General features: G+C 39.8%; 1 protein-coding gene across 2 annotated transcripts in view; it reads left to right on the top strand.

Annotated features, from left to right (window-relative positions):
• Nucleotides 1-5,398: 5,398 nt before the first annotated feature.
• Nucleotides 5,399-12,718, top strand: part of myo6b (myosin VIb) — a 29,533-nt gene continuing 22,213 nt past the window's right edge. For both annotated transcript variants that reach the window (XM_084569647.1, XM_084569648.1), the window contains exons 1-10: nucleotides 5,399-5,651; nucleotides 7,806-7,875; nucleotides 7,977-8,050; nucleotides 8,429-8,558; nucleotides 8,849-8,954; nucleotides 9,322-9,377; nucleotides 9,477-9,574; nucleotides 9,670-9,834; nucleotides 10,441-10,521; nucleotides 12,163-12,343. In XM_084569647.1, coding sequence (XP_084425773.1) covers nucleotides 5,535-5,651; nucleotides 7,806-7,875; nucleotides 7,977-8,050; nucleotides 8,429-8,558; nucleotides 8,849-8,954; nucleotides 9,322-9,377; nucleotides 9,477-9,574; nucleotides 9,670-9,834; nucleotides 10,441-10,521; nucleotides 12,163-12,343 — 1,078 coding nt within the window. In that variant the 5' untranslated portion in view covers nucleotides 5,399-5,534. The remainder of the gene's footprint in view (nucleotides 5,652-7,805; nucleotides 7,876-7,976; nucleotides 8,051-8,428; nucleotides 8,559-8,848; nucleotides 8,955-9,321; nucleotides 9,378-9,476; nucleotides 9,575-9,669; nucleotides 9,835-10,440; nucleotides 10,522-12,162; nucleotides 12,344-12,718) is intronic.

Here is a 12,718-nt window from a genome sequence, read left to right as displayed (position 1 = left end):
CCAGAGAAGCTACAAAATTCCTGAGAGAGCACGCCCTGCTGCTCTAAGTCAGCTCTCCGTTTTATCAAGAACTGATTCAGTGCATGTAGCATTTATTTATTCATTTATTATACAAATATCAAATAAAAACTGCAGGTATTACTCTTTTTTTAATACACATTTGAAACCTAAGATCCTAGTTTAACTACTTTAAGGAGGAAACCTATACATATCCTTTCGATATAAAATATTGTTTGACATAAACACACAGAAGCCACATCTTGAATTACATTTCCTGCACATAAACCAAATACATATCCAGTAACACCATAATAGTCTTAGCAATACATGGAACACTGCATGCCAAAACAACACAAACTATGGTTTAAAAGAAAAACATATGCCAAAGTCGTGATCACCTACTTGTAGGAGTATTTCCCAGGCAGAAGTAAAAAGAATTGCCAACTTGCAAAGCTTCACGGGCGCTTCGAGCACTGGTGGTCCTACAGAAACATTTCATGTTCCTCCACAGAATGTGTGTGATAGGACATTTATAAACAGTCCTGCAGATAAGGTCCAAAGCAGTCGGGGCCCCTGCAGATAATTGGCTGGGAAAGCGGCGGAGTGATTGACAGCAGGGGGGGGGGGGGCCCGATAAATACACTGACTTAACTTTATAACGCTATCAGATAATTAGAAGAACAAATTAATCTGCAAAGCCTGTAGTTTAATTTCAGCATTCGTTGTAACAAGTGACTGTAGTATTCCCTGTGCTTCTCTTTGCATGAATTCCTTCGCAAAAGATAAAACGTTTTAAAGTGGGACAGATGCTAAATACTATCTTTTAATAGTATTCTTACTCTCCTTTTGCTTTTAAAATTAACTCGGCTAAATACTGTATGTGTGCTTGCCAGTTCTACAGTTTTGTGTGATTTATTTTAAATTTAAATAATGCCATAATCTCATAGATACCGATACAACAGAGACAAATATTTCAGAGGTAAAAGCACAATTTTTGCCACTTTATTATAACACAATTACTCAGATTACACTGGGTTTATGTGTGTTAAGGGAAACAGCCTTATACTTTGGTGTACAGGAGCTGAATCTACACTACTCATATTTCTTTTCAATGGGAGACTTTTGCTTGATTTTGCATATGACTTTTCCGCCACAGCCGTTTTCCCCAGAGTGCACGGGTTCTTTGTGATGATTCGCTTTTCAGTCCAACCCTTTTGCACACTTTACACTTCTCCTTCTTCGTGTAAGTGATCTGTTTAGTGATTGGTTTGGGATTTGGTTGCAGACACCCAGACATGTTTCTCCACAAAGTGACCACATGAGGGAGCCATTGTCCATGCCAGCACAGGAGTGGACCTCCACATGAACTTAATCTGGACCTTAAATGTAAAATGCATCGTGCGTATCAAGTTTCCTTTCCCATAAACTCACATACCACATGGTCAGCATAATAAAACATCGTTCTGATTATTGTTCAGGGAATGTGCACGCAAAACTGAAATGTGTTTTTTTGTTGTGAATTATTTAGGATGCCTCGCAATTACTAACTTTTAAATTTGTGGACAAAAAAAAAGAAAATGTCGCGTTAGTGTTTACATCCTGTCATCTAGAGTCAAGTAATCAGATATGGTCCAGTGCAGCGTGGGGTATCGCATGTCCTAATTAGATTTAGAAACCCAGTGGCAGCCAGTGTTTCAACTGTGGATTGGGTGTCTCCTTCAAAAATCGCCCCCAAAAGTTTTAGATTACCCAACCTCTGAAATATTCATGGCTCTCAAGGCTGCAGCACTTGCAGTCTTTTTCATTGCAGCCGGTGAAGTATGGGTCAGTTGCTCCCGGGTCGGTCCGGTTTTAAGTTTAGTTTTGTGAAGATGAAAGACAAAATAATGAATTAGTCCACGATTATGCGATGTTAATTATTATTTTTATTGTCTTAAGTGCATGTGATGTATAGTATGTCCTAGCACAATTCTTCCGACCTTGCCCTGTAGTAACCTTTTACTCACAACATGTTAAGAAAAAATCGCCAGATGAATTAAATCCGTTTTATTGTTTACAATACTGAAGAAAAATGTGATTTGAAATGTTATAATTATTATTATTATTATTATTATTTTATTATTTTTTTAAATGGCTCTAGTGCTGCTGATTATTAGAACAGCTACTTGACACGGGATATTACGAGCGACTCCTCAACGCACCTTCAGTGCTTTACTGACGCGCTGACGTCACCGGTGCTCACCGGAGCGCGAGCGACAGCCTGCTTCAACCTCATCCGTCCTGTCCTGCTGCTGGAGGAAGGACCGAGAGAGCCGGACGAGTGGCAGACATACTCCCGTATGAGGGGCTTTAAAGTCAACACTGTTCCCCTGAACGCAAATTTGACTGTCTGAAGTTTACAAGTCGTAAGTTTGACTTCTTCTTCTTCTTTTTTTTTTTTACTTTTTACCAAATAGTACTTTATATTATTTTGCGGCAGTCGTCTGTATATGCTAACTACTACTATTTTGTCTTACATTTATGGGTAAAACTGTCCTGTACAGAAGCCTTACGGTTAATTTCTAAAGAGCTAAGTACCATGACACTCTTGTAATATATGCTCAAGTTGACGATACAAATTCACCTAATTATAAGGGTCTGTAACACCAACCTCTTTTATACTAGAGTGACAACACAATTCCAATTATTTGTATCCTTCATAGAGTTTTGTCATGTTTAAAATGTCCGTACAGGAAAAACAACAAAACAACATGTCTTTTTTTATTTTCTTCAGTTTCTAAACAGTCTTCTATGTTTTTTTTTATTTTTATTTTTTATTTATTTTTTAATCTATATATCTGAATGGCTGTGTACATCTCTCTTCCTGTTGCTCTGTTGTCAACGTCCAGTGTATTTTCCCTGTCCCTCTTGCCCGGTCGAGAACAGGAAGCAGGAGGCAGGAAACAAGAGGCGTGTTTTATTTTTGCATGTCCTGCTTTAACTCTTAAGCCAGTGTCCATCCATGTGTGCCCTGTCTGTGTCGAGGTACTGTGGTTTCGCTGGCGCCCGTCTGATTTGCATCATCTCCTAACTGATCACTGACTTTTATTTGTTTGGCCGGGATTGCACTTGAAGCGTCTCACCTCTCTCTCTCTCTGTCTGGATTAGGGTCAGATACTAAGAGGATTTAATAGGGCTGCAGAGTCAAAGTTGCGCGCGAGGGACTGGTCTCGGTTCCGTCGAGAGCAGTCAGTGACGGCTTTGCTTCCTGATGCAGACTTTTAGGTGGAGGGTCATCCCCTTAAGTGACAGACCAGACCAGATAGTCTGGAATAGCTCACGGCACATTAATCAGTGCTGCATTTTAACAAGATGTGCGGGACTGGCTGTGCAATATAGCAAGCCAACATAGATACCCATGGCAAATAAGAATACATTCCCTGTATGTAATCAAACTCAGAGTGAAGTAAGGAACTGTACAGCTTTGTGGTTATCAGTCATCTAACAAAAACAGTCTGGAGGATTCCCCCTCCCCACCCAGCCTTGATCTCACACTTGCTGAAGATAACAGACTGGAAAAGTAATCTTATCCTCTTTCCTTCTGGTGCTTTTTCCCCTGCTCTTGTTTGCCTCCAGTTCATGCCTGTGTTGAGTAAATTCACCAGTTACAACCCTACGGTTTATATGTTTGATAATCAAATTGGTAGTTGGCTGCAAATTTGCATGTGTAAATAGATACAGAAAGGGCCTTTTCACTCGCCGCCTCCAGATCTAATCAATATATTCTGATTTGTGTATTGACCCAGAAAGATTGCTCAATACATCCTGTCGCTTTAAATATATTCATTAACCAAAGTTCAGGAAGCTTCCGTCTTATTGGATATAATTTTTCTTCTGTGTTATGAATCCAACAGAGAGCTTTTATAAGCCATGAGCCATTAAGCTGTACACTCAGTGAATAGTTTTAGTTCTTTTTGTTCCAGACTTGGCCTTGATGGTGGGTCGGCCCTTTGATAAGTGACATCGTCCCCTTGCTTGTCTGCTGGCCTACTTTGAGAAAAGACGTCTATTGTAAACACGAGACTGTTGCGGTATTAATGGATTGGACACAACAATAAACATCTAAAAACAGGCAATTTGCCTTGACGTGCATACGCTTTCTGAGGCAGCAGTTAAAAAAGTTTTTTTATTTAGTGTAGTAGTCTGTGACTGACAGCGACTTTCTGCGTACTCTGATATACAATGTGTTTTCATTCGAATGGCCTTATCATCTGAGTCTTGTGTTACAACATCCTCCATATGGGACCAAGGGGAATTCGCTTGGCACTGACGCAACAGAAGTCAGTTTGAAGCTCGACACTTGCAAGGAGCTGTCCGTTTGGTTCAAGAACAAAGAGGATACGGAATCGGGAATCAGATATAGAACAATCATTTCCACTGCAGTGTTTGGGAAAGTTGAAACTGCGTCAAAATGATTAATATTATCTGATGATAATACCCAACATAACGCTGAGTCAGTTTACCTGAGTCAGTGTTGTGTCTGCGTCAGCAGTATCCGCCACCTTTCCTCTTTGACATTTGACCTCAATCCTTAAAGCTCATTGGATGCTCCAGCATAACGTCAGCACTTTTGCTCTGAGGAACTTCGAGGCTGTTGGATTAACTGAGGTCAACCGCATGCGCGTTAAAACCCAGGTTTCACATTCGAATGAAGATCAACAGATTCACGCAGAAATGTTCTTCTTGGTTGTAGTCTGCATCTGCCAGACTCCAACTGCTGCTGCCAATGCACTCAACTAGCATTTAAAAGATGGCTGGTTGTGATTTATTTGATTTATCTACACATATCATGCACAAATTACTATACACATGCGCAGACTAACCAGTGGCACACTGTAAACAATAAGTCCAAAATGCGAAAGCTCAATAGAGTTCTCTCATATTTAGCTGTTTCCAATCTGGATTATTTGACCGGACTGTTCAGGTTTCTTGGGGTAGTAAAATCCTCTCTTTCAAGATCAGTAGGAGCAATAAAGAATAAAGAAAGTGAAGCAGACAGGAACAGTTGGTCAGGTTCAAGTCATATAATACAAACGACTAAGGAATGTCTCCACAGATCAGTTTAAAGAGCACTTTATTCTCTTAATTTCCTTTGGGGGTAGTATAAGTCATACTTTGCTATTTTGACGTAGTCCCGTTGTCAAGTTTTGCAAAGACTGTTACAGTTTTAGGGACACATGAACTTACTTCTGTGCAAATAAAGATCAGGTAGACAAGAAAAATACACCACAGTGACCCTAAAAAATTGCCCTCAGAGAGGATTTAAGTTTATTCTTTAAATTCACGATGCTGGCATCAGCTTCTGCGTGTTAGAACCATGATTAAATTTTAGGCAGGAGGGTAGAAGCAGTCTCTGTTTGTTTGAATTACTTAAGCAACAATGCAAAACAGTGTATTGTACTTTGCATATCTATTATAATGCACACACAGTATGTGCTCTCCTTCTGCCTCTCTTCTCCCCACAGTCGCGTGGCCTTGCTGACTGGAGGTGAGCCATGGAGGACGGGAAGCCAGTGTGGGCGCCCCACCCCACCGACGGGTTCCAGCTGGGCATCATCGTTGACATAGGAGCCGACGCGCTCACCATAGAACCGCTGAACCAGAAGGGCAAGGTGGGTCATCACACTCAAACACACAGCTCTGAACTGTATAAAAAAATAACACAAGTGACAGGCCAGGGTAAGACTGATGCTTGTTTCCCTTGGTGGAGTTGTGAATTGCGCATTCACATAATTTGGCTGCTGTTGACGTAAATCCCAGGAGGATCATCGCCATGTATGCAAATACACACATTTATGCGCTCATGAGAAAGATTTTCCTGGAGACACACAATGCAGCGGAATAGTTATAGCATCCTGTAATTTTCAGGCTGTCTGAGTTTAGGTAGAAAAGGCGCCGGTAAGACAATGTGTAAAAATGTGAGAAACATGAGAGACCGCATGTACCCAGGCATGAATAAATAAAGAGTAGCAGCAGGTGTGCTGATAGCGTTGCCCAGAGGGAGAGCTGCTCATTAGGAGGTAAAGGCCACCTGTTACACCTGAGCCATCATGTGTCCCCGGAAAGCCTCTGATATTTACAGCAGACATCCACTGCAGCCGCGGCTTTTGTTTTGTTTGAAGAGTTCTTACCACAGTTCCTACATCGACCCAGTCTCACGGCATTACACTTGTTATAGCAGGCGACGGTCGCTGTGTTCCATTTAGGTGTGTCAGTGAGCCAGTGAGTGACGTAGCACGCATTATAAGATTTTCTTAACAGAGACTTTTGAATTGTAGCGGGATATTACTAAAACACGAATGCTGATTCTGTCCAGCGTGATTAAGAGCCACTATGAACAATACTGAGATTCAGCTAAATGGAAGTCTGCCATCGTTCATTTTATTATTTAGACATGTGCTTCTCTTACTGGTGCAGTCATAGATTATGTGTTACATCCCAAAATATGTCCACTATAAAGGCAGCCTGTCGCTATATAGCTATACCACCATTCTTTACTTTATATTCGTAAGTATGATGCTTTTGTCGCGATAAAGGATTTACCCCACACCTGTTTGATTAGTTTTAAGTCTTAACATCCAAAATGAAGGTGTCATGTCTCGAGGATAGTTTTCCTTTTTTGAAATTAAGAGTCTAAGTATTGACCGTGCCTCTGTGCCGCAGAGATTGTGTTGCCATTTCGGGCAAATCTGTGATTAATGAGTGTAGCTTGCATGAGTAAGGTTAACTCAGCTAATATAATGACGCAATGTCCTTCCAGGAAGATGAATATTTTAGAGGATTCTTTAAAAAACAGAGAATTTGAGTGAGTTATAATCTTTTACAAGCTTTCAGTGATCATCATCAGCTTATTCCGTGTTGCAAGACATAACCTCTCTCTCATTCACTGAGCAAATGAAAGGCCCATTGATTTTATTTTTTTTTTTTACTGAACTTGTTAGTGCCTCTGCTCTGTACACAACCCCCAGCCTGGCTACCCGTCTTTTTCTGTCATTTTTATTGGTTAATGATTTCTCACATGGTTGTTAATGTGGTTGTTAACGACTGCGTCTGTGCCAAGATACTGCAGCAGGCACACAAAGCGCATTCTGTTTATGCTTGACGACTGTTTGTTGTAATAAACTATGCATCGCAGCACGGAGTGGGTCACTCTCACACAGGCGAGCAGTGGCATGCATACACAGCCGTGTGTAATGAACATTAAATGCAAATTCAAAGAAAAGACAGCTCAAAATAGTTTTTTTTACAGGCGCCACAACCAGTAAATTCCCAAAGCCTGTTGAAATATTAAGAGAGATTGTTCTAGTCATATGGTGACTTACAGGATCTGCTCAGAGCCCCGTCATCATCTTCTCTCCACCAAATACACACCGCTCACTTACTCAGTCAGGTGTTCAGATCCTGTTGCTCTCCCACCAAATTATTCATTACCCTGCCATGTCTCCCCTTGTTTCTCTCACAGCCGACTTGTTCCATTGAGTTTATTTCCATTAACTCAGACTCTCAAACAATAGAGTGAGAATATCAGTAACTAATTTAGCCCGGGAACATGTCGCTTCAAACATCATTACTGTGATCTTTAAGCATGATAGATGTTCCATGTTTCCACGCGCTCTCTTTAGTCGTTCATGAAGTGCATGTCTTGGTTTTATGATTATAATAAACATTTGTTTTGTGTCATAAGCTTAAGTGAAGTAAACAAGGAATAATCTTGTACATGATGCTGGCGGGGATTAGCAGAGATCGTAAAACTGTTCTTGTTGCAGACATTTCTTGCTCCGATGAGCCAAGTCTTCCCAGCAGAGGATGATGTCAACAAACATGTAGATGACAACTGTAAGTCTTTCCTGGAAAAAAATATAAACTTTGTAAATAATGTCATTCTTAAATGATTCTCATGCTTTAATTGTTTTTTTTCCCCCTTTCTGTTTTTTTAGGTTCCCTCATGTACTTGAATGAAGCCACTCTTCTCAACAATGTTCGAGTGCGGTACAGTAAAGATCACATCTATGTATGTTTTTGTTTCTGTATATCCGCCTTAGCACACGTACATATCCCTCACATATACGCTGTGCAGTGGCACAAAGACATTGCAGTCCTGTTGCATCATAAGGAGACATAGTAGCAGGTTGGAGGAGAGAAAGAAAGGATCCCTGTGTTCGTTTCCCTGGGGAAAAGTACCAGGTGGTAAAGAGGGAAGCTAGAAAAGGGTCACACTGGCAAACCTGACCTCAGTCACTCAGGAAATGAGGGACAGCTGGTAGATAAGTTAAGGTGTGTCTCTCCCCAGCCTCCGTTGCGTTTCATCGTTCAATAATGTATATGTGTTATAAAACTCCTTTCAAATGCGGTGACCCTGTGATCGCGCTTGTATTTCTTTCTCCCGCAGACGTATGTGGCTAATATCTTGATAGCCGTAAATCCTTACTATGACATACCGAAACTGTACGGCCCAGAAGCTATCAAGTCGTACCAAGGGAAGTCACTGGGAACTCTGCCGCCTCATGTCTATGCTATAGGTGAGATCTCAAATCAGATACCTAAAAACAACAATTCAGATGATGCCCTTATTAACCATTAACCAGTTTCTTGATGTGGTGCATCTTTATCCATCCTTAATTATGTTAAGATACTACTTGTGACAATAATTCCTATATAAATACACTTAAGTTGAAGCAAACGCCTTGTCATATTGTTATGCTTTACAATGATTGATAACTACTTTGAAAAATGTCGCCATGGATCATTTGATCTTAGATTATGCAAAAAAAAGTGAAGTAATGTGTGTTATTATTTTTATTTGTTTTAGCCGACAAAACATACAGGGACATGAAGGTGTTGAAGATGAGCCAGTCAATCATAGTTTCTGGTGAATCTGGTGCTGGAAAGACTGAAAACACCAAGTTTGTTCTCAGGTATGAGTCCATCATATCCCCACTACCTTCACCTTTAGTCCTCCCCTGTGTGGTTCAGTTGAGTTTAAAATAGTTAATTTCGCCCTCGAAGTGTAATTTTGCTGAAAACAAAGCAGTTTACAACAAATTATACAGAAACACAGTTTAAGGAATAGGTAATGCACGCAAGGAAGAGTTAAAATGCACAAGGATCAATAACGGTGTCCATATGTGACCACCAACAAAAGTGTCTCTCTACACAAAATTAAGAATGACAGTCAAGGTGCTTCATTATTGTTAGTAATCAGAGCTGTTTTGTCACTGCGGTAATTGTTAAACTGTGTCAAATGTGCTTGGTGTCGTCTGTTCTTTCATTGTCACCCTGCAGATATCTGACTACAACATATGGAAGTGGTCAGGATATCGACGAGAGAATTGTAGAAGGTAATACAGGAGCAACTTAAAAATAAATTCATCAGTAATTAATGAGCTGTTTGGAGACGGGGTGATCTTGATCGTATTTGTATTGCTTTTAAACCTCAGCGAATCCCCTTCTCGAGGCCTTCGGAAATGCAAAAACGGTGCGGAACAACAACAGCAGTCGCTTTGGGAAGTTTGTAGAAATTCACTTCAATGACAAGGTAAGGAATGATGACAGATTTAGTTTTAGTTTGTTTTTTATACTTGTAGAAATCTGCTACAAGTTTAAGATTTGAATTTACTCTCGTGCCTCCAGAATGCAGTTGTGGGCGGTTTCGTCTCACATTACTTGTTGGAGAAGTCAAGGATTTGCATGCAAAGCAACGACGAGAGGAACTACCACATCTTCTACAGGCTGTGTGCCGGCGCTACCGATGACCTAAAGAAGAAATTGCATCTGGACTCTCCAGACAGTTTCAGGGTCAGTAGGCCTAGACAGAGAGCAGAAATTTGCATTTTAAAGCCGTTTTTATTTTAATTAAATTAACTTTTTGGGAGTATTTAGGAGGCAGCATGGTTTGGCACTTCTGTGGTAGCCCACTAGGTGTCACATATGCTTATCCTTAGCCCCATCTTCACACACATCTCAAACTTCTCCCAAGTGAAAGCAAGATTGCCTCAGTGACAAAATATTTCACAATTGAATTCCGTCTCTTTTGAATGCAATTATCAACCCAGCAGGGGCAAAGTCAGAGAGCATAAAGGTGTTTACCCCAGCCTTTATTTTCCTGTACAAGCTCTACAAAACAACACTTAACAGAACAACAAGTAGCTCAAGCTGTTCCTTTAGATGTTTATCATCATATCTCAGGTCCCTGAGGTGACACCCACATCAACAGAGGCAATTACACAGCGCGTTTCACTCCTAGTCAGCTGTGGAGCAGTGTTAAAAGACAACAGAGTAAACCTTTTCAATAATGAAAATCAATACAAATATCCCCAGGAGGTTTGCCACCAGGAGTGAATGAAATTAATCAAAATGCTAAATATGTTAAAATGCTTCTAAGTTGATTCCTCTTTTTTGCAGTACCTGAACCGAGGATGCACCAGATACTTTGCCAGCAAGGACTCCGATAAACAAATCATGCAGAACCGCAAGAGTCCTGAGGTAATGTCCCGTTCTCTCCTGGCTTAAATCTCCTAATACAAAACATGATTATATTACTTCAGGGAACCCATTTGAATTTCATTCACTCAGTGTGTGTTATATTAGCCTACCTTACGGCAAAGTGCCTAAACAGCACAAAATGCTAATGCTAAGAAAGAAAGTCACACAGTGTATTGTAATATAACACTTTTGTATTTAGATATACGTCTACTGTATATACGTATACTTTGAAAAAGAAAAACAATCCAATGCCACATCCAAAAAAAATCAGCTGCCGAGGTGAAAGGACAATAACAACCTTATATGCCAAGAAAATAGTTCAGGTTTGTGTATTTGATAAATTATGCGCGGCATGAAAAAAAGTCTGCAGGAGACGTGCAATTAATATCGTGAAACAATTAGAAGAATAAGTGTGACGTGGCGCTCTCTCAGGGACTAATTATGCATGTTCGTTTCACTTCTTGTTTCGGAAGCTGGAATAATATCTTATTTGTTTGATGTTCTAAGTTACAAAGAAATCAGTAGTACTCTGGCTTTTTAACCACTTTATGTGTTAATCTTCCAGAACAATGTGCATTTATGTTAATTATTGTATTGTACATTATATATTAAATGCCGTAACGTCTATGTTTAACTTGCCTGTAGTTTGTACTCACAAAATCTACTGTTTTAGTAATTTAATGATGGACTCCTTCTCTACATTTGTAAGTAAAAGTTTGTGTCACATGTTGCTAATTAAGTCGTTGTACATTTGTCTTTCCCACCACATGGCCGTGTTATTTTTAGGACAATAAGGTGATGTTTCTTTTCTATTCAGGGCTTTGGGCTCCCCAATCTTTACGCTGAAGCTCTTAAGATTTACGAGCTGCTGTCCGTTTCAGAGTGCAAGCTTTCTGTTTGTCTGCATGTACATGCATGGTTTGGATTTGTTTTGGGCATAGGGGATATGTCTTTAAATGGAAACATATTGAGACTGTTTTTTTTATTTTTCAGTCATACAGTTCAGGGCTGCATAATTATTTTCTATTTTAAATGGTGGATGATTAATATTTTATTTTCAATGTTCACTATTTTTAATATCTTAATACAAAATAAAAAAAAGAATATGTTCCCACCATAACAGTAGTAAGGGAATGTTCTGTTATAATGCATTAGTGTACATTGAGTCATAATTGTGCAGCCCTTGTTAATTTCTATTGTATAATTAATCTCAAATCTTGACTCCAGATGGCTCAGGAATGAATCCTATTCCTGTTCCTCTTGCTAGCATTGGATATTTCAAATGTATTAATTCAGAAGTTATCAAGACCGTTGAAGACAATCAGCATTAGTTCATAGAATGGTGTGCTTGCTGTGTGCTGCTGCTGGTGGTGGGTCCTAATACATTATTGTGAAATATTTAGTTGTTTTTTTCACAATGCTCCATTACTTGTGGCTTTATAGTTAAGTGTGAGTCCAGTTTACTTCCAAATCAGATTTACTCAATACTAAAATACCTATTCTAATTTATATATATATTAGAAAAGATAAAACAATTCACAAATGATTGAACACACGATGTTTGAGTAAATCGTGATTTGAACTGAATCCAAGCACAGCAATGTGTCTTGACTGTTTCTAACGCTCCTGTGTCTTGTGCAGCATGTAAAGATGGGTGCTCTGAAGGACCCTCTTCTTGACGACCAGGGCGACTTCAACAGGATGTGCGTGGCCATGAAGAAGATTGGTCTGAATGACACGGAGAAGCTGGACCTGTTCAGGGTTGTCGCTGGCGTTCTGCACCTGGGCAACATTGACTTTGAGGAAACAGGAAGCTCTTCAGGTTATATTTACAATTACAAATGTTTATGACACTGTTGGCCTTTTCTATGACATGCTTTTTTGTGTTACATTTCGTACGAGCTGCACTTTGCATGTTGCACTGAAGATTGTTTTGACTGTTTATCTTTTCAGGCAAAGTGTCTTTCATTGTTCATGCAAACCATCAAAGTCACTCAGGTTTTCCCTTCTATTGTGCTGCCCCTAGAATGAACTAGAAAAAATAAATAAAAGTACTCCTTTTGTAAACTATTTCATGAACTGAAGCAGCTCATTGAAATGACCAAGTGGAATGTAGCCAAGTATGTTTACTCAAGTACAAGTATACGTAAATTAGAGCTACTTGTGTTTCCTCTTCATGCAGCTTGCTACTTGTACT

Source organism: Chelon labrosus (assembly GCF_963514085.1).
Source record: "Chelon labrosus genome assembly, chromosome: 20".
NCBI classification, from domain to species: Eukaryota; Metazoa; Chordata; class Actinopteri; order Mugiliformes; family Mugilidae; genus Chelon; species Chelon labrosus.
Note: the sequence above shows the minus strand (reverse complement) of the source record. Positions and strands in the feature narration are given on the sequence as shown.